The sequence below is a fragment of the Plectropomus leopardus genome, chromosome 23 (assembly GCF_026936395.1).
Source record: "Plectropomus leopardus strain MGB_pleo_1.0 chromosome 23, ASM2693639v1, whole genome shotgun sequence".
NCBI classification, from domain to species: domain Eukaryota; kingdom Metazoa; phylum Chordata; class Actinopteri; order Perciformes; family Serranidae; genus Plectropomus; species Plectropomus leopardus.
In genome coordinates this window covers 3,028,896-3,056,500 of record NC_142198.1, presented here as the reverse complement: position 1 = coordinate 3,056,500, position 27,605 = coordinate 3,028,896, and the positions used below count along the sequence as shown (strand labels likewise).

Sequence of the window (27,605 nt, the reverse complement as noted above, 5' to 3'; positions counted from 1 at the left end):
GTAAAAATGCAGGACTTGCTTTAAAGGTACAGTCTTTAAAATTTTCATGAAATCCAAATCCAGTTTTTTTATGCTACGCATGGTAAGATTTTTACTGCAATAGTAATTTTTAGTATTTCCATCCAGTAATTATCTCTCTCTGTAGTTGTTTTCAATGACAGTGGCGGAGTCCGCCATTCCCACACTGGATTCAAATAGCCTTTGCATGTGTAGGGGTTATCAGGGAACAATGCAGCATGTAATCTCAGTGTTACTGTTTGTGATCTTATATCAGTAGCATAAGCCTTTCTGTTCACTTTTAACACTCTTCGCCTCATATGGAAGCTGTACGTTATGGTAAAAAAAAACATTCTACTACTGCCAATTCACATTAAAAGCATTCAGCTGAATTGTAAAATCAGACAATTTTATTTTAATTTAAAAAATCTAGGAAACACATTGCTTTGAAAAATGTGAATAAATAAAACCATTTGTCCTAATTTTTGTTAATTTCTAAGTGTTAAGTTTACTTAAAATGTAGTTATACTCACTTAAAATCATGAAGTTGTTGCAACTTAATGACAAGTTTGATTCAAAAAATCTTCCTACATTTTAGCAACTTCAGTCAACAAAGTTTATTGTGCCTTTTATCTGCATTCTGCTGGTTGCAAACTAAACAATCATGTCTGTATTTTTTAACCATGTTAACAAGACAGAATTGGCAGATCTCCTAACATCATCATTGGCTAAATCCTCTTTGTCATGATCAAGTTAAGTCAAACTAACTTGTTTTACTGAAGTTGTTAACACTTAAAGAGAACAAGGTAATTTCTCGTCATCTTTAAGTTGTAAAAACATCCCCAAATGAAGTAAATATAGCTAAATGTAATTAAGTAACATTAACAATTAGATATAAAGTAAACATAAATGAAGATTTATAGTTATATTTACGCTCCTTTTTCAAGGCAATCAATTTCCAAGATTATTTTAGGTAAGATTGTCTACACATTCTTAAATAGGCTCTTTATATGTGTATATGTCTTGCTTCATGATTTTTATGTGTGGATTTCAGGAAGACCTCTGTGGCAGCTAATGTGAATAAAGGATAAAGAATACTCGCTCATGGCATTATGGAAAAAAGCCTGATGATTGTCCGGCTTCTTCATTTAAAGAGTGAGTTTGTTTTGCACTGTAAACACAAACAGCAGTTGCTCTTCTGTTGTATTTCTGACTGAGTAGTCGCTCAAGGAGTGTTTTCTGTAGTATTAACCCTTTGAAACATCAGTAAATTGGCTTGATTTTTTTCAAAAACACATGGGATGGTGATGACAAACTGAATAATAAATGGCACAAAAATTAACAAGAAATTAGTAAAAAGTTAAAGGAAAGTTACCAGAAAACAAGAAAAAAAAACTAACAAAAATACTCAAGAAAGAGTTTAAAATTATTATTTCTGTCTATTTCCTGTAACATAATTTTCTATATATAGTTAACAGTTATACATGTACTTTTCTTGCCATTTTTCCTCTTATTTTTGATACATTTGATACTAATCCCCTCTTCTTTTTTTTTTGCAGTTTGCAGGACATTTCTTGCCAAGCTGCTCATTATAATTTCCCCATGATTTTGAAAAAAATGCAACCTTTTTTTCTCCAGATTCAGAGGTTTAATTGCTAGTGAAAGGCGTATGAATGTAGCACAAGAAAATCAATGTCAATCCAGGTGTTTAAGGGTTAAACTGCACTTACTGTTACCAGAACTCTCTTAATAATGGCACAGTACATACAAAGCATTTAAAAGCTTGATCCCAGAATAAAACAAAAAAACAAAAAAAAAGGCACACCTGGACTATGGCCACAAATCCATCTGAGAAGGTGCCTCTGAGGATGGCATTGCGGGTCGTACCAACTAAAAGTTCCTCCCCATCAATATCTGCAATGGTGCGGACTGCCCCATAATTTTCTGGAATCTGGACAAATAATGACATTAATCAGCAATCATCACTTTCCCTCTTATTCCCTCAGAGCGCTCCACCAGCAGCATGTCAAACACACACAGTTGTGGTTCACCTCACACTCTCTCTCAGGTGCCAGGTCGGCGCTCCAGCGGATGATCTTACGGTCTTTCCCTCCTCCGCTGAGCAGAGCGCCGCCCTGCAGGTTGCACAGGGTGAACACGCTGCCTTCGTGGGCTCTGGTCTGTCGCATGATCTGGAAAGTCTCTGTGGGAAACGAAACCAGGTTATCAGTGTGTATGGAGACAAATAAGGGCCAAAAGTTTTGTCAGTATGCTCATATTACTGTTATGCACCTGTGCTGGCGATAGCCGAGGCCACAGGCATTATGTTTTCAGGTTATCTGTCTGTCCCATTCTCCTGAATGTGATGTTTCAAAAACACCTGGCGGTAACGTCTTCACCGGGACTCACGTATGAATTACTTAGATTTTTGTGGTTGATGGTCAAAGGTAAAGGTCAATGTGACATTGCATCCGTTTCATTCTCGTGAACGCCTTATGGAAATTTTTCAGATATGGAAGAAATGCTGATTTGGACTCAACAATGAAAGGATTAGATTGTGGTGGTCACAGGTCAAAGTTCAAGGTCACTGTGACCTTGTCTGTCTCACGCTTGTGGATGCATTATTTCAAGAACACCTTTAGGGAATTGCTTCAAATGGCTCTTAAGAGTGAACTGATAAAAGGTCAAGGTCACTATGACATCACAAAACAAGTTTTTAGCCATAACTCAATAATTCGTTCTCTAATTACGACAAAATTTCACTTAAATGTCTAATAGAATGTAATGATGACATGGTGAAATTGTATATACCAAAGGTCAAAGGTCAGCTTCACTGTGACATCATAATTTTCAGCAAAAAACACTTTTCTGGCCATTATTCAGTGTCATATCTCAGGAACAGAGGGGGAGACATTTGTTCAGATTCTGAATTTGTGACACTAATCTGTAAAGTGCTGATTGTCGAGATCATCCGAGCTGTTGGGGGAAGATGAATCATACAAATGTACACAGACATGGATGCAAACTGTATGCGTACCTTGAGTGGTGCACAGAGGCATAAAACCATGTGGCAGTAACACCAGTTCATCTGGTTGAGTTTTTTCTCAGGCGTCTTCCAGCTCGAGCTTATGTAGTTTTGTCATTCAAACTGACAAAATATTAAATATTTCATTTTTTTGTAGTGTATAGTGATCCGCAGCACTGACCTTTGGCCCCTTTACCGAGGGTTTTGACATCTGCAGCAGATTTGCCCCAAGTCAGGATGTTTCCTTCAGAGTCTCCGGTCAGAACGTCTCCAGTCAGACTGAACACAAAGCACTGGATGAACTTCGGTTTCTTGTATTTCTAAAAAAAGATTGTTTATGGAACAATATTTGGATCCACTGTTAGAACAGATGCAATAATGAATATTCCAAGAAGAACTTTCAGCAGCTCAAATTCATGTTGGTGAGTCCACTTTTAGTGAAAAGTACAGACTCTAAATCCTTTTTGGACTTTTTGGATGTATAATATTTGCACTCTTCAGACTCCATAGTTACTCTCAAGTTTCACTTCTCTTAGTTTTGCACCATACTTCCCTTTTAGGCCTCAAACTGAGGAAGCTACAAATTAATTTTGTAGAACTTACTCAGACTATAAAGGAACTAAAAGACACAGAAAGTAAACTCAAGTGTGTCTTACTCCAAAGATGCCTTGTTTCTTGGTGAACTGTCCTGCGTTGAGCGTCCAGAAGTAGACGTGGGATTTACCGCAGGTGATGATGTTGGTGCTGTCGCTGGGGTTAAACTCCACAGCGAACACCGCCTCGTTGGTACTCTAAAAACACACACACAAACACACGTTTAGGACCATTACAGTGTAAATGACTACTGCGTCAGTTAAGCCTTTGTGACATCCCACAGGATCACAATGATCACAAGAAGGAGGACAATTCTGAAACCAGACCATAGAAACTAAATAAGGGCTAATACGTTTTTTCATAGCTTTAATTAGGGCTAGGTATTAGTACTCAGTACCTTTAAACATCAACCAAAGTAACCCAGTAACAAGTAGTATCAAAACTTTTCCATTCCAAACCTGCATTTTATCATTTTTGTACCTAGATCAAGACTATTGGAATATTTGTTTGGTTTTACGAGCAGCCAATCACCACAGCATCACAGCATCAAAATACGAGAAATGTCCTGAACCTAGAAACATGTTAAAATCCTGGAAACATCCTAAAATCATACGAACAGCCAAAAAATCCTGGCAATGCTCTAAATGTCTTAATATCTGGAAAATGTCTAAAACTTCTAGAAATGTCCTAAAATCAGAGAAATGTCCTGAGAATGCAAGAAACATCCTAAAATCCTAGAAACGTTTAAAATCCAAGAAATGTCCTAAAATCATACAAATATCTTAAAATCCTAGAAACATCAAAATATCCTGGAAATGTCCTAAAATCCAAGAAACGTCCAAATATTTGAGAAATGTCCTCAAATCCTTGAGACATTTAAAATGCAAGAAATGTTCTAAAATCCGGAAATGTTCTAAAATCATAAATGTCCTAAAATCCTAGAGAAATGCTAGAATGCAAGAAATATCCTAAAATTCAAGACATGTCCTAAAATCATAAAAATGTCTTAAAATCCAAAAACATCCAAGTATCCTGGAAATGTCCTAAAATATGAGAAAAGTCTGAAGATTCTAGAAATGTCCTCAAATGCTAGAAATGTCTTTAAATGCTAGAAACATGTATGGGGCTTCTGCCACTGGCCCCTGGCCCGCCTGTCATTTTGCAAAAGTGGCCCCCAAGCAAAGACAGTTGTGTATCGCTGTGGTAAGGCGTTAATCCAACACATGTTGTGTTTTCAGCTGTTTATGATGTCAGGAAGTCGTAGAAATAATCCAGACTGGCAGCTTTAAGTTACATTTTTATAACTCATGGTTACTGTAGAACTCCTGAGAGAATGATGGAGGATTGTTTTGCCAGCACACACACAAAGTGTAAACACACTCCCAGCGGCAGCTCTTTGGTGAGCGAATGTACAGTATGAACAGAATGTACAGAAGCATCATTTCTACACAAAAAGCTCATTCATGGTGGCTGTAAAGTGGCATATGGATTCTTCCACTGCTGTGCAGAGGGGAGGGGGTGTAATTATCTTGTTCCTGTTGGATGAACTCGTATGTTTATACAGTGTGGGTCAGTGTGGCGCGGCCTGCCCGCTCTGCAGCCCGTACACTGGTCCATCCACAACACTCAGCTTCTTGCACAAGCCCATTAAATTCTTGACTCCAGATGATATACAAGTTCAAACACCCACCTATACATTCCAACTGCTGCATTAGAACACACACACACACACACACACACACACACACACACACACGCACACGCACACGCACACACACACACACACACACACACACACACGCACACACACACACACACGCACACACACATACATACAGCTGGATAAATTCATGGTATAAAATATTTACACTGTTGCCATGACAGCCGTGCTGAAATTGCTCTCAGGGAAGTTGAGGCTTTTTGGGATAAAAGCCCATAAAAGCAGAGCAGAGACACAACCGCCATCTTTCCCCCCCTTTAATCTCTCCAAACAGACCTCCTTTATGAAAAGCATCTACGCAGCGAGCGTGAGGCCGCGCCGGGCATCCGTCACCGAGGCTGATTGTCAAGCTGGAACTACAGCTGAAGGATTTCATTGTTTCTGGAGGGACTGTGAAACCCTGTGTTGACTGATCATTTTAGAAATGTCAGATGATGTCAAACTTTGTCAGACTGTAAAAGCGTGCACCCTCAATCAGTCAGAACTGTCATAAAACCTGTTGAAGGAACAGTCCGACATTTTAATAAACGAGGGCAGTTTGTTGCTCAGAGCCATATAATGCAGATATAAAAGTACATTTACGAGATGGGCGAATTATTGGACTTTAATTTCCTGTCATTTCTACCCTAACTTGACTTTACTGATTCATGCTTTTAACCTTTTGAAACCGAGACTGACGTCAATTTTCTCGTGCAACATTCAGATGCCTTTCACAAGCTATTTAACCCTTTAAAACCTGAGCAAATTGGTTTAAATTCTTTCAAAAACAATGGGGAAAAAACACTATTTATACACTCAGCGGCTACTTTCTTAGTTACACCTTGCTAATATTGGGTTAGACCCCCTTTTGCCTTCAGAACAGCCTGAATTCTTCATTCTTATTTATGTGACAACAAATGAACAAAACACATTTATGCACTTCCACCCAGTAAATATTCATGTAAGTTAACTTTGTCTACCAAACAACGGAGGATGTCACACAAAATGTATTATCACCTATTATTATGTGTTACTCTGCTAATCAAATTATAGTCGGTACATACTTTTTTTTTTCGGTGTCATATATTTACACTTATACCACTCTGAACATAAAATGTACTTCTCAGAATCAGGCTATAAATATTATTATAAATTAATATGATTTCCTGCTTTTATTGAGTTTATTTTTTAACCAACATCAGTCCTAATCATAACTATCAAATACTCATTAATTTTCAGAATTTTAACCCTTTGAATGCCAGGTTTTTCTCATCATGCCACTATGTTATTTAGAAAGAAAAAAAACACCAAAAATGATTGGTGATTTGATCATTTTATGCTGATTAGATTTTTTTTTGTTTGCGCCTGACAGCCTGGCATGTGTCAATGATCTGCAGCAACATTGATTGTGAGAGTGCACCTAGTGGCAATAGCATGTATTTTCTCCATATTCTAAATATGGGAAAAAATGACAGCATTGGGTGGAAAATACTTAAGATGACAAATTCCAAGTCAAAAACCCAGAATGACACCCAGAAATAATACAGTGCGTGTTTTTATGCTTTGATGGCTGTGGAACCAAAAATGTCAGTTTGAATGGGTTTCAAAGGAGCATTTTTTGACCTTAACAGTCTGAATGTAACAATTTAGTTTCCACAGTGTATTTGAGACTTATTGTCGGAGCTGAGCTGGAAATTCACTGATTTAAAAAAAATACACAATCTTACCAAGATTTATGCCATATGCACAAACACAGCCAAAGTGATCAAAAATGAAAAAAGAAAAGGGCGTAAAATGCACCTAACAGTCCCTGAGGGTTCAGCCTGTACAGTTCATTGACCCCTGACTTGTTTACCTTGACCTCTGCGTGCTTTGTCCCCTTGTTGCAGTCCCACACTGACAGCATGTGTTCGTTGGAGTCATCAATCGCAGACAGAAAAGCTCCAGAGTCCTGGAAACATCCGGAACAAGGAAACACTGTAAACTCAATATAATGTACCTTTCCACAGCACTAATTCACTCAATCCATCAGTGTAACAAAGTCAGGTCACCACTCTGCTGAGAAGACTAAAAAAACATCACCACCGACTAAATATTTCCAATCACTTCGACTTTATCCTTTTTTTTGTTTGTCTAAGTTAAAAACTATATTTAGGTTGAAAACAGAGGGATTTGTATTCTCAGCAGAGTGGTGACTCTTGTTAGTATAGTAAGTATAGTGCCATGAAAATGTACATCAAGCCGAATTCATTGAGACGGGGCAAGTATCAGCATGTCTGTAATAAAGGTCTGGCTCTTGCTGCTGAAGACATTAATCATTTTTCATAAGGACTGTTTGAGAATCAGTTTAATGTTATATTGCAATTAACTCACAGCGAAGGAGAATGCAACGGATCCCACTCCCCTCTGGAAGGTTCCCAGGCCGATCTGCTGCAGGGTGACCAGGGTGGTGGAATCCCAGATATGAACACAAGGATGCAGGGGCTGACACACACACACACACACACACACACACACACACACACACACACACACAATCAAAATGGAGCAAAATGCTATAGATCTGCATTAGAGTTCAGGTTGGTAATAAAGTAAAGCACACATTTTCCTAGACGACAAAATTTGACAAACTTTTCCATAACTTTTCAAGTATAATATTAATAACTTGTTTTTTCTTGCCCTTCCTTGCTGGCATTTTTCAAACATAATTTCAGCTAGCTGGCAGACACGAAGGGAGAGACAGAACACTGAAGAAAAAGGAGAAACGTACATAATGATAAACACTGACATCACATTGACAGCTAATGTTATGTTGTAATATGTGGAAGGTTATCCACTAAAGATTACAATAACAATTTCATAACACAACTACAACTTTCCAAAACTTTCAACGATTTTTACAAATTGCATGACTTTTCAAGGCCTAAAAAATGAAATTGTGAAATTCCATGATTTTTCCAGGTTATCTGTGACCATGGGAACCCTGTGTTTAGGGACACCAAGGATATGTCCAGCTTTCATAGGGACCCTATGCATTAATCCTTTGAAAACCTGGATACACAACACTTTTCTTGTGTTGCGTTCAGACGCCTTTCAAAAGCATTTAAACCTCTGAAGCATGAGTATATCGGTTTGATTTCTTTCAAAAACATAGGGGAAAGTGCAATCTGGCAAGAAATGTCCTGCAAAATGCAAGAAGTTTCTAAAAGGGAAAAAATAGAGGGAGAGAGAATTATTAAGAAATTATTTTTAAAAAAAAAACCCTATGGAAAAATGTCCAGAAAACTATAGTTCTAAAATTTGCTTATATGCTTTAAATGATCAAAGAGTTAATGCCATATGCATAAGGGTACAGGTATACAGTAGATAGCACTTAACCCTTTGAAAACAGAAATGATTAGCTTAATTTCTTTCAAAAACATGAGAAAGACAAAGAGCATCTTAAGAAGAATTGAGCCAAAAATGTTTTTAATGTAAATAAAAAAATAAGTAATTTAAAAAGAAAATTACATGAAAATTAGCACAAAAAAAGAAAAAGGAAAGTTTAAAAAGTACTTAAAAATTATAATAACACATAACATTATTTATAATATGTTAATATGGTAATTATAATAATAGTTGTAGCTATAAGAATTTTCCCTAGCTTTTTGCTTTTTTCCCTAGACAGTTTCACTTGCTTTTTAAAAACATATTTTTCTAAATCTGCTAATATCTTGCAATTTATGGAACGTTTTTTAGTTGTCCCATGTTTTCGAAAGACATCGCAACAATGTGCTCAAGGTTCAAAGGTTTAAATACTTGTAGGCGTCTGAAAGCAGCACAAGAAAGAGATGTCGCTCCAAGTTTTTAAAGGGTTAAAGATTTAAATATTGGTAGTGGATCAAAGTGCATCAGACTGGTATCATAGCGGCGGTTACCTTGCCGTCTTTGTCCACCCCTGCTGTCTGTCCAGATGCCACTCGCACCTTGTCAGGATGGAGAGTAAGACTGCAGGAAGAAGAAAAAAGAATTCAAATATATGTATGTAATTCCATCCTCCAGACAAAATGAAAATTGTTCTTTATTAAATAATATGTTGTTTTTATACAGGGTTCCGGCAGCTACAGGCAAGGTAGATTTAAGACTTTTTTTTGTGAGAGTTTTTTTTTATGCCACTTCGAATTAGGTTTTAGGCCAATTTTCTAATACTGAAAAGGATCGTTTTAATTTTAAATCTTGGCCAATTATTTTGAGATTTCACAAGAAAACGCCAGAGAAAAAAAAAAAACCAATCATAAAATCTTACTTCCACTGTCTGAGCATTTTTAAGACTTTTGAAAGATCAATTTCAGTCCATTTAATACCAATCAATGCCTTATTTTTAGACTAAGACTAATAAAGACTTGCAGGAACCCTGTTAAAGTATTTGAACAGTTAGACATGTTTTGCTTGTGTTGTCTTTACTCCAGCACAATTGGATTTGAATCAAAGCAACAACTACGTGGTTAAAATTCTGACTCTCAGCTTTAATTTGAGGATGTTTACATGCACTTCAGTTGCACAGTTTAGAAATTGGAGCCATTTCTATAAATAGTCCAGCAATTGCAGGGAAGCAAAAGGAACTCAACAAATTAAAGGTTCAGTATGAGAGTCTGGAGAAATATAGTTGAGTGTTGAGTCTCATTCATTCCCAGGTCCTCAAATGCAGATGCTGTGAGTTGGTGTTTCAGTCTGACAACCAAACTATGGTCATGGTATTTGATGACCTGAGTTAAGACTCAGCAATCAGCCACCTTTCTTGAAAAATACATAGTGAATTTCAAAACTTCAACCTCAATTTCAACCTCTATACATTTTTATAGTGTGTAAAAAATATAAAGCTGTTATTATTCTGTTTAAAATGGTTTAAAATTCATACATAAAAAGCTAAAAGAAAAGAAAAGAAAATAAATATGCCACTATGCAGTTGAATGCCTCTGCACTCCAGTAAAGTTGCACTTCCGCTTTACATCCATGTCTGTGAAAACATGGATGCTTCATAGCTACATTTATACAATCAGCACAATTTCAAGGTGGACACCATGACCTTGACCTTTGATCTTTCATCACCATCTTTAATCTTTAAACAGTTCAGTCTTGAGTTCAAGTGAATGTCTGTGCCAGGAAACTCTCTCGAGGCTTCAGATACTATGTTTTACAAAAATGAGACAAATGCAAGGCCACAGTGACCTTGACCTTTGAACATCAAACTTTAATCAGCTCATCAAAAAGTCCAAGTGAATGTTTGTCTCAAATTTGAAAAAACTCCCTCAAGGTGTTAAGATATTGAGATCACAAGAACAAAACCAATGAGGACACAGACCTTTGACCTTTGACCTATTACCACTAGAATCTAATTAGTTCATTCTTGAGTCCAATGGATGTCTGTGCCAAGGCCATCTTCAGATATTGTGTTCATGAAAACGAGACGGATGTAAAGTCATAGTGACCTTGACCTTTGAACACCAAAACTAAAAACCAAACTAGGTGAAGCAGCTTTTAGTTTATATGCTTCTTTCAAAAACATGGGAGAATGGCTAGAGCAACAAAAGAAGTTACCCAAAAAATTGCAAGAAACTAGAAAAAAGTATAAGGAAATTACCTGAAAATTTGTAAACGATAAATAAATAAACAATTAACATATTATAATTAGCTATAAAAACATTTGTAGCTTTTTTTTTTCTCCTGGACATTTTGCCCTTGCTTTTTAAATCTAATAAATTCTTGCAGTTTGTGGAACAAATGTTGCTTATTGTCCCTATTCCCATATTTTTGTAAGAAATCACACCGATTTGCTCAAAGGTGTAAACAGTTGTGAAAGGCATCTGAAAGCAGCACACGAGAAGTGACGTCACTCCAGGTTTCAAAGGGTTAATAATTATGGACCACACTGTAGGAACAGCTTCACTGTAGCTGCCCCAAAGCTTTTAAGTGCCACTTGGAAACCATAGTAAGTCCCCTGTGACTTCAGGATATATGTATTTGGCCTTCATATATCAGAGTAATATATATGTTATTTTACACAACCTCCCTCATTGCTTTTATTTTTCCAAATACCAAAGAAGCACTTATCCATTCCAGTTCTTTACGTCTGTGCCAAACCCCTGGAACTGGCAAGATGTCCAAGCCAGAAACTGGATCCAATTTCCCTGCGTTCTCTATGCTTCTGAGCCCGAAAAGGTGGTGAAAAACTGATTTTATGTGCACTAGTAAACTTTGGCAACTCAGGCCCTTTTAATGCACTGATCCAAAACACACACGAACTGTATAAATATGAAACTACATATATGTATTAGATTGTTTTTTGGCCTGAGATCAGACTGAGATTCGGTCCGGTTGCTCATAACCATGTCATCATACTAACAGTGTGACAGTTTGGAGTTGGGGTTCAGGTTCAATTTCAGTACTAAAGGCTTTGTACATGGTATTTGCATGATGCCACACATGCTGTAGGAAAGTCCCCCGCCTCTGAGAGCTGATGTGAACCTGTTTCCTTTTGATTTTCTCTGTCAAAAGAAAATCAGATCTATTCATTTAGCTGCGTAATATTTGGTCCACTTTTGTGCTTACAGAGGTTTGGAGACATGTGGAAACATGCCAGTGTCGTCTTTTAAATCTCTATTATATATATATCTTATATACATATCTTAATAATTATTGCTTATATCTACTAACAGGGATAAATGAACTTTAAATTGCTTTAAAAGGCCGGCTGTAATGATTTTAATACCTTTTATCCCTTTGAAACTTGGATCGACATCAGTTTTCTTGTGCTGTGTTCAGACAACTTTCACAACTATTTAAACCTTTAAAAGTGAGCACATTGGTTCTACTTATTGTTTTTTAAAACATGGGAGAAAAAAGGCAATCAGTGACTTGCCATGAAATGTCCCTCAAATTGCAAAAAAGTTCAATGAAAGATTACAAAAAAAAATGATGTGAAAATTATCTTAAAAAATAGAAAGAGGGAGAGAATCAGTATAAAACTATTGAATAATCAGGGAAAAATATCATCAATATCATAGACATCTATGTTTATAATCACATGTTTTGAAATATAATTTTTTTAATGGAATTATTTGAATTTTCTTTTCCTTTGTCCGTTCTTCTACTTTTCTTTATTTGTTGCAAATGTCAGATAATTTTCTTCTAATTTTGTATTATTTTCCTGCTAATTTTTGGGCATTTTTTTGTTCATTGCCTTCTTTCCCTTTTTTTTTTTTTTTTTTTTTTTTTAAAGAAATCAAGCCAAATTGTTGAAGTTTCAGAGTGTTAACAGTTTTCAGTGTTGTTACAAGTTTGAACTTTTTAAACCCCAACACTATTTATGCCTTTAATTTCCATTAACAAACTCATGGCATAGTCACACACTTCTGTCAGTGTGAGGTTGTGTGTGTGTGTGTGTGTGGGGGGGGGGCTGTCAGGATTTGGGATGTTCAGTATTTCACCTATCTTACCTTTATTACACTAAATGTATACTCGTTTGTGAATGGTGGGGGTGGGAGCAGACTGCTTTAAGGATGTGGGAATGACTGTGCACTAGTGATTTTATTGCTGCAATTTTGCACAATTTGTGAATTATCGTGATAAGGTGGGGTGGGATTTGTTTGTTGGATGCTTGTTTTGGAAATTGTTTGCACAACAACATCTGTTATTACCCACATTATAAAATTTGTCTTTAGAGAAATACAAAGACAGCCAGGACAACTGGAATGGTGAAGTTCGGGAAAGGTGCCCGCATGGAATGCCAGCAAGGGACGGACCCTAAATTGTAGTATAAATGGAACCGTGTGCACGACTCATACAAGTCCACAGCTGTGGGCAGATGTTCTTGGCTGTAAATGTGTTTTCAATTATCTGTGCGTGTCAGTAATAGTATAAAGTACATGTAATAACATTAAAGTCTTTGCCTCAGGTGTTCAACACACCAATGTTGCAGGAATAAAGCTTAGTTCTGTCCCAAACTGAATTGCTTGTGATACTGTAAAACCAATAAAACCTGTGTGGATTGCCACTTCTATTGTTGTTTATGTTTCTTTTTCAGACCAGTAGGCCCACTATACTAAAGATTTCACCATCAGGTACCATAATAGTGATAATGCTTTGGATTATGCAAACATTACATTTGCTGTGAAGTTTAGGTTCCTCATAGCATCAAACAGACTGTAAACCCAATCACATTTAAAGCTACAGTAGGTAACTTCCATAAACAATCACTTTTTGTCATATTTGGGAATATTGTTACTATGTCCTGAAAGTAGTGCACAAGAGAGATAATCTGTGTAAATAGCAGCAAAAATGCATGTTATTATTGTCCTCCTACTCACTCATGGTTATTTCTCTGAAACGTAACGAAGTGCAGCCGTGACATCACCATTCAGTTTACACAGCAACAGAATAGATGGCGTTCAGAAAAATTACACTCTGAAATCCTGTTTCAAAAGATTATGTTTAGGCCCCCAAAACACTGTTGCCGTGTGAACAAAAGGCTGAACTGCAGCAAAAGTTTAATGTTTAGTGCAAGAACTGTTTCTGTGAGAATGGCTCCTTAGATAGTGTACTTGTAAAGACTGTTGTGAAAGCAGGGTTAAATATAACTTTTGTAATGGACCAGCGTTAACAAAATGAGAAATGTGCATTTCAACTACATAGACCACAATGAAAATTAATGCTGGAATTTGGTGTTATCCTTGAGGTTCTTATTACTGTACATTGGTGTTGCAACTGTGTAAGGTTCTTAAAAAAAGAACTGTCAAACAATCAAAATAATACAAAAAGCAAACATCTAAGGCCTGTTATGCCAGACTCAAAACCTGCAGTCCAGCTCCTCTCATTTCTTTCCAGACAGTAAGGGTAAAGCTTCTCTTTCAAAAATGTTGACCTCCTGCTTTAAGTTTAATTTGATCTTATCTATTGCTGCAGATGATTTAAAATGTCTTTCACTGACCAGCGGACGCAATCGGTGTGTTTGCGGTAGTGGCGTTGTGTGCGGTTGTTGATGTGGTAAAGCACAACCACGCAGGCGATGAAGTACACCGCCTCGCCCGTTGGAAGAAAGTACAGGTTGGCCCGGCAGTCCCGTCCCCGGTAACCATAGCTGGCATGACAGGGTCAAGGTGACAATCATGGTAATCATTGGTCCATTTGATAATTAAAGAAAAACCTGCATCTGAAAATTTGACTTTATGATTTTTAAAAAAGTAAATCCTGAGACTTTTTTAATTCTGTTAACTGTCCCTTTAAACATATGGCACCGGCAGCTTTGCAGCTCACAGTTCACAGTTGTGTGGTTGATGCTGCTCTCACAGAGATTAATAAAGAGATACTTTCCAATACAGACAGCGTGGATTCAATCCAGGAAATGACCACACAATTAAATCGGCTGTCTGAATGTAACATAAGCCTCATAAAGATGAACAAGACGCTGAACACTGCTGTGGAAGGATACACCCAGTCCAACTCCAGTCTCTCAGAGGGCGGCTCCATCTTCAGGTCTTCATAGTTCTGGATGTTAGAGGGGATGTACATGGTTATCGGCCGGCCTCGGATGAACATTTTGATCGACTGTCCTGGAAGACGAACATAGCAAAGGACAAGAAATTAAGTGGTAATACTCAGTGAGGCAGACAAATTATATGTTACAGTTACACAGTTATACAGTTATATGGTTTATTTTCCCCTAAATATCCTTGTCCTTCTTCCACTAACTACCATTTATTGTATATTATGAATTGTCAGGTGTTTATTTGCCAAAAAAGAGGAGAAAAACAGATATTTTCTCAGGAGGTGGTGGAGACCAAAAACAGAGCTAAAGGAGAGTAAACATTGGACATGCGCTCATTAGGTGGACAAAAAAATGACCCCAAATGAAAGTTTATGTTGCTCTGTGTTTGCTAGCTGTGGAAATAAGCAACTGTTTGTTAATATTTTTGCCATATAAACTTGCATGGAAAAAAATGACATGTCAATGTTGTTTCTGCTGCCCCCAAATGGCCCAAAAACTCAGTTATTGCCTGTTTCAGATTTTCTTACAAGAAAGTGAGTTGTATAATTTGCCCTCATTAGGATACACAAGTATTTTACTACTGGAAGGTTGGCCTTTTCATAATACAGGGCTGACAATGCAGTAGAAAGACGTGACTTAAATTGGTGCTACATGACCATTAAAAAAAGAGAAAAGGGTATGGGGCATTGGCCTTTGCTCAAGAGATCGAGAGAGGTAGCTCTCTTTCTCATGATCTGCTTTGATACTCTTTGTGTTGGTGGTGGCAGACAAACAAAAAAACAATCTGTAGTTGGAGCAGCAATCGAAGAGAGTTTGGGTACCTAATAACATAGCTAATAAATTGGCACACTGAGTGTATGTGACCTTACAAAGTTAAGTTAGTCAAAGTATTTAGCAAATAACAGAGCAACAGTATCATCCCACTGAACAGCTTTTCTGTCCACCTGATGAATCTATGTCCAGCATTCAGTCCAGTGTGGTTGTACTGGTCAGCTGCTAGCAGGAAGCTGTCTGTGTGTGGCTTGTGGAACAGTAAATGGGACATTGCTGGAAAAGTACATCGTGTTGTGTTGACCTTTCCTGCATATGAAGAGCTGCAGACACAAAGTGACATAATAGCAGGTCTACCTTGGCTGTAGGTTCCTCGTCTGGACCCGGGCGATCCTGTGAGTGTGAAAACATGAGGTTAGCCAAACAAATAAACACCAAGGTCCTTTAAGCTTTAAGTCACAGCTGACCTAACTTTGACTTTACCATCCCTGAGGATCTATTCCCATTTTTTTACGAGTTAGATCTATGAGCTTTGAATTTCAAGCTGGGTTATATTTTCCTTTTCCATTTCTTTTGGGGACTTCTAACCTGGCGGTGTTCCCTTGGCAACAGTTGTGTTACTTTATGAGATTGGGGGTGAAGGCAAGCAGCAAGGCTGAGCAGGCTGAGCTGCTCCAAGTCAGGGTCTTAAACTTTCCTTCTGTCTGACCATAAAATGGTGGTAACTGGTAAGAGGCCAGAGAAACACCTTGAGAGGAGACTTATCGCTCAGGATGCTCATTCTAGCAACAGTAAAAGTCAAAGAGGAAGCAGGATGAAATAAATCAGAGCTGAGCTAGACAAAAAGAAAAAGGAGTAAAAGGACGGTAAGAAGATAAGTCCACTCAGTACGTTTCCATGCGCAGTTAAGCTGAGCTTCGGTTACAGCTCAGTTAGGCTATTTAATTGTACTACTGTCCTTGTCCCAGTATACAGTCATCTGGAGAGATTCCATTTATTGACGGATATCCAACTCTGTAATGTTAGGTGGAGATATGCCCCCTTTCAGCTAGTTGCTATTGGACCCTCTTCCGGTTGACCTGTCATGTCACATACCAAACAGGTTAGCATCGGCAAACGGGTCGCATGTCAAACAGTGAAAACATGGATAACTTTTTAATGCTGTACATTTAGTACATACTCGTCACTTAACTTGTTACCTTCACCTTGTTTTGTTTTCTACCCTTCTTCTTCTTTTGTTTTTCCTGGCTTTCTTCTACAAATTTATGCTGTTTGACTTCTGGATCAAAGTCCAGGACAGGCACTATGAAGCATGCGCACAACGTCTTGGCCAGTTCAGGTCCAACTGAGTCATATACATTAAAGAGTAAATCGACCCCCAACAACATTATTTAGGTGTGTTAGTCTAACTTTGAGAAAATCAACTCAGTACAAATTCAGTCAAACTGTTATGTTTACATGTATTTTGAACGTCCAGTTTTAGTTGGACTAATGCTGCCTTCATGTCCTCCTTGGAAATATCGTAATTACTGTAATTACGAGTTATAAGCACATAAATGGCCCTCCAATTTCAAAGATTCCAAAGATTTCAATTTCTCTGTCATGGGTCCAGATAGTAGTTGCAATCACCAGACGGGATGCAATGGGTAATTCTGTGACCTCAGCACTCTATATGTTGCACCATGCTTTAAATTAAGACACAGAATATCATACAAAGTGACACAGGGAGTGCTACAATCACAGACGGGGCTTAACAACTTCTAACAAGGTAACATCTGCCACCCAGCTGGTTAAAAGCCGGTGAAGCTGCTGGAATTGAAGTGACATTGGAACCAATTTTCCTGTCTGGACACAAGTAACAGTAATGAAACTGTCAGTTAGAACCACAAATGTACACACCCATGAGTACACCAGTATAAAGAACAAGTCTGAACTTCTTCACAACTTTGACTAAATGACTAAATAAGCCAAAAGGAAAATTTTAAAGTGTATTAAACCACTTTACCAAGTGGTTTAACATTACATGTCACATTCACCCATTCAACCACACACTGGTGGCAGAGGCTACTATACAAGGTTCCACCTGTTACTCAGTTACAGTAACTCAAACAAACTATGTTACAAGGTCAATACTTTTCAGAGTGGAAGCAAATACCTCACAACTTTTCCTAATACTTCCTTGACCATTTTTTTGCCACACACTGTGAATGAGTCAGAGGTCACTGTACTCCACTTTTCAGAATACCGTCAATGTCAACATTTGTATTTATTTATTTATTTTTTTATTATTATTATTTTATTAATCAGTTTTATTTATCAATAGCTGAGGGGTTCCGAGATTGCGTAATGATTGACGCACACACTTCTGTGACATAAATCTTCATTTCACAAGACATTGAAGGATGCTCATGGGGAACCAATCTGAAAGCCAATGGTGTCATTATTCTATACCCATGGTATTGTGCAATCAGCAATTATTTCATCAGGATAATTTAACCCTTTGACACCTGGATCGACATCACCTTTCCTTCCACAAGTATTTAAACTTTTGAACCCTGAGCAAATTAGTGCAGAGCAAATTATTTCTTTCAAAAACATGAGAAAAAAAGGCAATTAGCAACTTGAAAAGAACTGTTCAAATAATTGAAAGACATTAGTAAATTTAGAAAAAAAAAATTAAAAGCGAGGGGGGAAACTATTTATATGATAAAAATTATGTTTTGTTTTGTTTTTTCTACCACTAATTTAGTTGGTAATTTTAGTTGTTCTTTTTTACTAATGTCTTGCTAAATTTTTGGGCCATTTCAGCTTTTGTTGCTTATTGCTTTCTTCCCATGCTTTAAACTGTAAGGTAAAAACAAACTTGTCTATTTCTAATTATAAAAATTTTTTAAAAAATCTATTTAAATTTTTGAGCTGAACTTGAAGGACAAGCAGCCAGACTTTGCTTTGCTAAAATACAGTCCAAATTCAGCCTAAAAATCTGCCCAGGTAGCTGATATCAGATTTGAATGAGAGTTTTCGATTTTCATTGCTACGGACACATTTCAGATGGAATTTAAAAATAGTTTAATCTCCACAGACACTTGTCTCCTTAAATTTCCTGCCACTCTTCACCGTCAGGGATCTAAAAAGCTGAACTCACGCCAAGCACAACTCTTAGTCAATCAAACACGAGTCATGAAGACAAGCAGACAGAAAGAGAGCAGGGGAAGACTTGAAAAATGTTTTTCTGGCAGCTTCCTTTGCTGAGCTGGCCATCCATCATTCCGTCAGACGAGCTGGAGTGGTGCAGCAGCTCGGCTAACCACAGTGAATGTGATTCCAGGCAGCGCCCACGACCCAAACTGGCCCTGCTGTGTTTGGCTTCACGACGAAGACTGCCATAAAAAAGTGGTGGCCAGTTTAAAAAAGGAGAATGTCCTGTTGAGTGATATATGTGGTGTTTAAAGGGTATGTTCAGCCATAAAGGTAGAGTCGAAATGACCTGGTGACTTTCAGCTGGACGTCCAGCTCAAGTTAAACTGTTTTATGTCGACACTTAAAGGCAGCTCTTCCTGAGGGAGGCTCCCCACATGGTCCTGTCATCAGTTATTAGTCACTATTATGCAAATGTTATCACTGTAGTCACGACCATTCACACCTGTAACATGGCCATTGGAACACAAATGTAAGAAATTTTTTTAGGATTAGAGCAAAATGTAGTGCATAAAAATGACCCATGAGTGCTAAGTCGAAAAAACAACATAGTATAGCATGTCAAAAAAATTGCTGAAAAACAGCATAATTATGCCACCTCGCCGTTCTGTATAAAAGATAACATTGTGTAAACATGCAAAGGCAGGTTTAAGAAGGAACTAAGCAGCCTTATAGTGTGAATTTCATTAACTAAAAATAGCCTAGCCTGGGACAATGATGAAAAATAACATGTGAAACATGTTAATAATTACTATTGCATTATTAATTAATGCATTAATAATTATTGCATTATTAATTATATGCAATACAAATGAATTGTGACATAACCCATGTTACCTTATCATTAAATGAGCTTGTATTACTGACGTCATTGGTGGTGCCTCAGCTGCCTCAGTGAGAAGCTAACATGTGACTTCAAGTTTGTCTTTGCAGAAGTGTTAATTTTTTTTTTTTTTCAAAAAGTCAGTAAAGAACTCAGTAGCAGAACTTTTAATCATGACTTTTTCAAAAGTGACAAATCCAAAGAGCTTCCAAACATTACTACTCAAATTGTTTGGTGTCAGGATTATTGGTTCAGCAAAGCTTGATAGTTTTCTTCATTTTACATCAACGAACGAAAGAACAAATTAAGGAACAAATTGAGGAACTGTGCCTCAGGGGTGTAAATATAGACAGTGCAGGCAGAGCAGTTGCACTGGGGCCCACAGGGTGAGGAGGCCCATAGAGCGTGGACCTTCCAACAATATTTAACAGTACAGGACTAATTCAGATTGCCACCTTAGTAATATACCTGTGTTCAGAGAATAATTCACAGTAAGTTAAAAAGTTTGCTATCTGCTGTATATTCATTTGAAAATGCTAACCCAACTCCATCAAAGGTTTTCATTAGTTTTTTATTTTAACATTAAAGACTCAATAGCAATCTAAAACAAAACATCATAAAATAGATGCTCATTCTACATAAACTACAAATTAGCTATACATTTAATGAAAACATGCAGATTTTCTTTGGTATTTTGTTATATACATATATATGATGGTGATTTCTATGTACTATGTATGTTGGTGTCAAATTTTGAGTCTCTATCTGATTATGTGTTAAGACAATAAGAGTATAGCTAGTTTAGCTGTATAACTAGTAACAAGCATGCACAAGGGCCCATCGTAGTTGCGTACACTGGGGCCCTTTGTAACTACCTAACGCCACTGCTGTGCCTGTTGCATTTACACTGTTATGTCTGCATTCACACAGGTCATTACAGATCAAATACTTCATTATTCCCTCTTTTGAAGTTTCAGTGCTCTTGCCAATCATTAGCAAAGACCGACTTGTCAACTAAGCAGCTGCTCAGAGCATTTTCTAAAAAACATTAATCAAAGAAATATAATACACATGCCAACTTGCAACATCCTGTACAGCTGTGTCAATCTAATCCAGGCTTGTTGCCAAAGTTTTCCTTTTAACGAACAGAATTCTTCTTCTGCTTGTCCTTCACAAACAGTGTGAGCGAGCGTGTGCTCTGCCACTCTCTGCTGCAGGAATGAGGCCTAAAAACAGAGCTAACCGTAACCAGACTGAAGGCGAACACTCATAAAAAGTTACGCTAACCACAAGTGCGGTCGGTTGGGAAATGCACTCATTTTTGCACAAATGACTACACGTGTGAACCAGTGAGAAGCTGCATGGGCACAAGAAGTACAGTTCAACCCCAGCCCTGCCAGCAGCGCATTTAGGAGAGTTTGGAAAAGTCCCTGAATCTAACAGAATCCATGCAGCGTGTCTATATTTGTTCCTGTAAGGATTATACTTGTGTTACACTGAACACAGAATTCAGTGGGAAAACACATTCCTCTTTGTGCTGTTTCTGCATTGCACTCCAGATAAAAGGTCACCTGTCAATCAAAAAGAATTTCTTTGCATTTATGAAAACAAGAATAGATGAACCTGGTTATTCAGCTTTTTGTTTACATGTCGTCTGATAGTATCTAAAGCCACTTTTTGTTTCGACCCATAGTTCCCAGGATTTTTAGTTTCAGGAACTACTTTTGAAGGAACTGAATGGGTTCCATCAGCCCATTGTTTTCTGTTTTCAGCGCGGTCTAAAGACCGGTGAAGGTCATGCAAATTAGTATGCTGACGTATAAAAAAACAAACATGAAACATGAAAAAGGCAGCTATGGTCACCGTGGTGAAGACGCTCTGCAGCCCACGCGAAAAAAAATACACCCTAGGTTTTGTTCTGGTTCAGTTTTACAGCGTCAGATCTGGAACAAACCACAGTCCGCTGCAAAGTTTGTTTAAAGGCTTTTGCAACTAAAGCCAGCAGCACGTCTGATTTATTTCAACATGTCAAACAGAGGCAGCAGCCGAGTGAAAGAAAGTGAGAGAAATGTGTCTCACTCCGAGATGCACAAGACCGCCTCAGCCCACAAACAGACGGTAAAAAGCAGCTGACATTAGTGGAAGCATTTTCCCGTTTTGTCCCATATGACAGGAAGGAGACCCACTGCAAAGCTGTTACTGATGCATTCGAGCTGCATATCGCTAAAGATACAGTGCCCATATATACAGTGGAAAAGCCTGCAGGTTTATGCACATGCCGAAAACAGTCGAACTTCAGCTATGTGCTACCAAGCTGCCCTGCTTTGTCTGTACAACTGTGCATGTGAAAAGATCGCTAGAGAGCTGAAAGGACGCCGTCTGCCTCCACTAAAACAGACCTGTGGTCCAGTTATTTCAACACAACTAATTACATTATTTGTTAAAAATGGAACTAATGTTGAGGGATGGTTCAAATTTTTTACACCATATTGCCCAGCCCTAGTTGGAGGTAATGAATGAAATGCAGAGGAAGAAATGAAACTTAGACTGTATTCCTTCACGGTAAAATATCTGTTGAGTATATGGGGGGTTTTTTTGTGTTTAAGAACGCAACCTTACCATCATGCAGCTAAAATTAAAACTTTAATGTTTTATTTTTCTCAAGCTTTCTCACAGCACCGCAGAGCGATCACTCTCTCTTATGCTCGCTTTCTTTTTTAAACTGAGCCAAGAAGCCGACAGCAAGGCTAACTTTACTTGTAATGCTATCAAATAAAGAGAAATGTTCTCCCCTCGTTCTAAATTGGTCCTAAATTCAGGCCATCCAGGATTTTGCAGGCTGTTTTTGTTATTCTTGCAGCCTGAATTGCCTGATTTCATGGCAGCGTTTCTAGAAAACTGCAATGCAAGTTGTGATGTTTTAAGACATTTTATGCAATGAAACTGGGAATTATTTTATGCTAAAGGGGCTTTCACACTGTTGAGCGGTAACTCACCACCTCCCTATGAAGCAGTTGTTGTCAATGGAATTAAGAGAATACGGAGGTTTACAGGGTCTCTTATCTCTGCATGTGGAGTAAGGTTCAATACCAAAGACTGAAGCAAATCCGTGGAAACCACAAATTATGAAAGTTGCCAAAAATCTTGTTTTCCACCTACAGATAGAAGTCTTCAAGGCGCTTTGTTAAATACCTTGTCTATATGGCAAATTCAAGTTCCATTTGGGTAAATGAAGTTACTCTCAGTTTGAGATCAAAGACAAAGTGGACAGTTTAAAGATATCTCACCTGCACTGGCCACCAGCTCCTTCGCTCGGCTGTGGAGACAGAAAGCAAGCATGAGACAGATATATGATACTATTTCACAAAAAAATGAGAAGCTTTAAATCATTGGCCCCTGACTTCAGGATCATACACTGTGTTACTGCGAAGTTGTCATGAGAATGGAATCTTATTATAATTCATGGGGGCCATCAGTGTTCCCGCCAGTGTCTCTTTGATGAGATATGTGAGGCCGCAGCAGCAGCTATAGGAAAAAGTGAGCTGTGTGACTGTGTGGTGACAGCTGTGAGTGATGGCAGCATGGCTTACTTCTCCAGGCTGGGGGAGCGGGTGAGGAGGTTGGCCGAGGAAGCCGCCTTCTTGTCCAGGCGTTTCCTCTGCCGCTCTGCGTTCCCCAGTTTCTCGCTGTTTCTACGAACCCTGGAACATCAGACAGCAGAAATCAGCTTCAGTTTCAAGTGTAAACACTAAATTCCACACAGATGGACAGAGTTAGCCCACTATATATGCATGCAAAGTGGTAGTTTGTGATAGATTTTTCCATGTAGAAACAGAAACATGCATGTTTGTCTTGCGATGTTTGGAATCTTTAATTGATTTAATTCCCGTCTTTAAAAAGGAAAGGATAAATCTGGTTTAATACAACTTGGGTCTTATGTTCAAGTTTTGGCTAGCATTACTCTCTGCTAAACTTTAACCTTCTCCTAAGCCTGACATTGCAAATATGCAGTTTACTATATTAATGGCAGTTATATCAAAATATATGATTTTTTTTTTTTTTTACAATGGTTCTTGATTTTCAGATGTAGACAGAAACAGCCTCTTATTTCCAGCTGGTGGTTGGCAACTTAGCAGGATAAAATTACAATGGTTTGTGGCGGACCACTGTCATTACTTTGTCTGTAGCTTAGCAGGTCCCAGGCAGGTCCTCAATGCCAATTTTACATAGTGGCCAATCTATGCAATTGCAACTTAACAAGTCTGTTACCTGATGCCATTGAACCCAAAAAGACTTCTTCCTATTGAGGTACGCCCTGATTGAGAAGTCTATAAATGAGTGAATACCCCAGCAAATTGACTATTTGCACTTTCGGTGCAAAAAGTCTAGAACGATTAAATCACCTCTTTCCACACTGAAGTAAGTTCTGCTAAAAACTGGTGAGAACGCAGCTGGTTTGTGAAAAATGCCATGTGGACACAGGCAGTAAATACTGACATGAAACACTGATGCTTCCAGCTGCCTCTGTACGTTCCGCTAAACGTGTGCAAAATTTAAGCTCTTATTTTGCAAGTCTTGGTGGTGCTTTTTGTGGTTGGTGGTGGATGGTGATGGCATGTGCTTGCAGGTCATCATCTGAATGAGGAAATCAAGTCAGCAGTCTGTAAACTGTCCTCTTGCCATATTCTAGCCTGCTGCTAGCTTGCCAAGTTGAGGTTTTTAAATGTAAACATCAAGAAAAAGATGAAGAAATGGGCACCAGCTGAACTAATATCCTGCTCGCCATTGTACAGGCGCTGGAAAATAAACTGGATGACCTCTGTGCCACATCGGTTTCCAACGGAATATCAGGAACTGTAATATCCTTTGAATCGACAAACCTTAGCTAAATCCTGGAGAGCACCAAGTGACTCTTTTCTATATGCAGATCTGACGGAGCAGAGGATAGAGGCAAGAACGAAAGAAGGTGTGTGTTTTATGGTGAATAAGGACTAGTGTGATGGTGGGAATGTGAGCCGCTGTCCTGTTCCTGCTGTGGATCACTACTAACAGCAGCTACATTGCTGCACTGCTGTGCTCAGATAGCGCGACCATGCAGCTCCTGTAGGAGTCGGGATGTGTGGACAGTTAAATCATTCCACCACCTACAACCATGAATTACCAGAATCAACCTGAAACATGGACAATGAAAAAGCAGCGGCCAACAATGTAAGAAGTAGAAAGACAGACTAAATTACAGGTAAATGATTGGTTTGTTGGTTTGTTTTTTGAGTGATTGGTTGGTTGTTTTTTTGAGTGCTTGGTTGTTTTGTTTTATGAGTGATTGGTAGTTGATTGATTGATTACACCAAGTTTCCAAGAATCCTGAACAGATCTGCATCCAGAACTAGAGCCACTTCGGTGGATAAGGGTTATTCCAGTCCTAAACAGGGCTTTTTCTAACATAAGCTGTAACTCCACAAGTTGAAGTACCCTGATAATATGAAAACTCTTGGCCTCGGAAATAAACTCGGTTTACCACTGTAGGTATTTAGCCATGCGTAGTAACGTTAATTGCTTGCTTTAGAACAGACAAATAAGTTATACAAGAAGTCAGACAGGTTGTCAACAAGTCAACAGTTTACCCAGAGCAGGAAGTAGATCTAACCATAGACACTCTGGGAAATACGTTCTGTTTTCTCTTCCAAACAAGTTTGGCTAACCCAGAGGTCTGTTTACCATCTATCTGTTTGCATAACTTGCCATTTCAGACTTCCTTTTAGGAATGTTATGTTGTTCACAGATCTCTGCAATGACTTCAATGTTATCATCGCTACTAGATCATATAGATCAAATAGAAAGCCACAAAAATTTGACCTGAGTTGTCATAAATTGGAAAAACCCTTCAACCCTGGGTTTTTTCAGGGAAACTTGAAGTGACACTATTTTCCTTGTGCTGCTTTTCAAATGCTGTATTTAAACCTTTGAGCTCTGAGCACATTGGTAAAATTTATTTTAAACATGGGGAGAAAAGGCAATGAGTGAAGTGTTAATAAATGTCTTACAAATTAGTAGACTTAGAAAATATATATATATTTTTAAAGCAAGAAACAATGTCTAAGTAAAAAAGAAAAAAATCCAAGGAAAAAACATATTTAGAATCATGATAATTACTTATTTAAAAATAGTTTTAAAAAAATCATTATTTTTAAGCACTTTTGAAGGTCATTTCCATGTTTTTTAAACTTTCTTTTACTTTTTTAATGTATTAATTATTATTATTTTTTTTTACTAACGTTCGGGTATTTTTTGTACTTTTAACTAATGTCTAATGACTAATTTTTGCATATTGCCTTCCCCCCTATGTTTTTGTAAGGAATCAAGCCAATTTGCTCAGGTTTTAAAGGGTTAACACCTAACCTAAATCTAATACTAGTTCTTTTATTGGCCATAGCCTCAAATCCTACTCTTAATTTTCCAGTAACTTAATTTCAAAATTTTGCACTCGTGTTTCTGGTCCAAACTGACTTACAGATAAACAAGAACACAGTTTCCTGGTGACATGCCATTGTACCGTTTGCATCACCAGAGGAAGTGTTACGGGACTAATAAAAGCTTTGGCGTCTATCTATGTCACTGGCCTGTGATTGAGGAAATGAAACTCAGCTGGCAACCACCCTCTCCTCCCAAATAACTGTAATCTAAAATAAAGTGTTGATGTAGAGTGAGCACGGAGGCACAACCAGTACTTCAGCCTTCCATGGAGGGGCATGGCAGAGCTGAGAGAGCACATGTTACCCATCACCACTGAAAACCTTTTACAAGTCACAACAGGGAAGTCGGACAAAGGGACACATGCATGCACAAGCACGTACACAAGTAAACAAAAGCAGCAGCGCTCCGGCACTGTGCTTTCTAATCACCACAGAGTGAGTGGAAAGAGAATCACAGCATACAAGAGGTCCTTGATTTGTTTGAGGATGATGATGTTAAAGGTTTGATTAAAAACAATCGAGATTTAAGGCAGTTTGTGTGTTCCTGCAAACCCCAGTTCAGTGGTAGATCCTTCGTGGCTCCTTGTCAGCTCTGCACATCTGCATCGCCTTACAGAGCCGTAAACTTAAATACTCTGCGGCTACAGTGCAGTTGTAGCAAAGAGGAGCACTCTGATGTTGGCTGTTTGGACAGATATGGCACTTCAGAACATGTTCTGTCCTTGGAAAGTTACATCTGTACAGCATGCGAACCCCCTGACCTTTCCTGCTCAGGCTAAGTGTATACATATTGTAACCCTGCTGCACGCCCTTTTTGTACATTATGTTCAATTGCCCTCACATCACATTTTCCACTGGACCTAAATCTCTGTGTGCCGTGAAGTTAATCTTGGATATGTCACTCAGTGTGGACGAGTGCCGCCATTATGTTCCACTACGGCTTTATGTTCCCCTCGCCTCCCCCTGCTAAAACACACGGAGGCCCGAGCGAGCATGACGACAGAACATGTCATCCCCCTCAGGTTTCCTGCTCTAACACGGCATAATCACACTCTGGCAACCTGAGGCCGAGTGTTTCATAAGGGGCTTTGCAGTAGACTTGATCACAGCATCACATTTTTACAGTATACCAGGGCATTTAGAAATCGCGAAGGTGTCTTTTTTAATAAAGTCAAAAATACAGGCGCTCCTCTTTCTATTAAACTCATTGGGTCTCCTTTATGAAATTTGTGTGTACAGTGTTAGAGGGAGGACATTTACATGTATTCTAGTCTTCATCAATAAGTTAGTAGCTCCAATCTTTTCGTAGGTACTAACAAAATCAACCCCTGCCTCTGACTGGGTAGAACTTGTGTAAATAAGGAATGCACATAAATTTTGCTTGTCATTATAATAAATGAATAATAAAAAAATGAATAATCATTTTAATTCACATTGTGCTTTGTTATGTAAGTTAAACATAACAAAAGAGTTGAAATGTTACACATTTAGATAAATTAGTT

At 38.2% G+C, this 27,605-nt stretch overlaps 1 protein-coding gene across 3 annotated transcripts in view; it reads right to left on the bottom strand.

Moving 5' to 3' along the window:
- Nucleotides 1–27,605, bottom strand: part of eml3 (EMAP like 3) — an 80,105-nt gene that overhangs the window by 9,802 nt on the left and 42,698 nt on the right. For all 3 annotated transcript variants that reach the window (XM_088073811.1, XM_042511983.2, XM_042511984.2), the window contains 12 exons: nucleotides 23,221–23,331; nucleotides 22,918–22,946; nucleotides 15,967–16,002; nucleotides 14,782–14,902; nucleotides 14,281–14,430; nucleotides 9,233–9,302; nucleotides 7,689–7,799; nucleotides 7,171–7,266; nucleotides 3,679–3,813; nucleotides 3,204–3,342; nucleotides 2,049–2,200; nucleotides 1,823–1,948 (listed from right to left, as the gene is read on the bottom strand). In XM_088073811.1, the coding sequence (XP_087929937.1) occupies nucleotides 1,823–1,948; nucleotides 2,049–2,200; nucleotides 3,204–3,342; nucleotides 3,679–3,813; nucleotides 7,171–7,266; nucleotides 7,689–7,799; nucleotides 9,233–9,302; nucleotides 14,281–14,430; nucleotides 14,782–14,902; nucleotides 15,967–16,002; nucleotides 22,918–22,946; nucleotides 23,221–23,331 (1,276 nt within the window). The remainder of the gene's footprint in view (nucleotides 1–1,822; nucleotides 1,949–2,048; nucleotides 2,201–3,203; nucleotides 3,343–3,678; nucleotides 3,814–7,170; nucleotides 7,267–7,688; nucleotides 7,800–9,232; nucleotides 9,303–14,280; nucleotides 14,431–14,781; nucleotides 14,903–15,966; nucleotides 16,003–22,917; nucleotides 22,947–23,220; nucleotides 23,332–27,605) is intronic.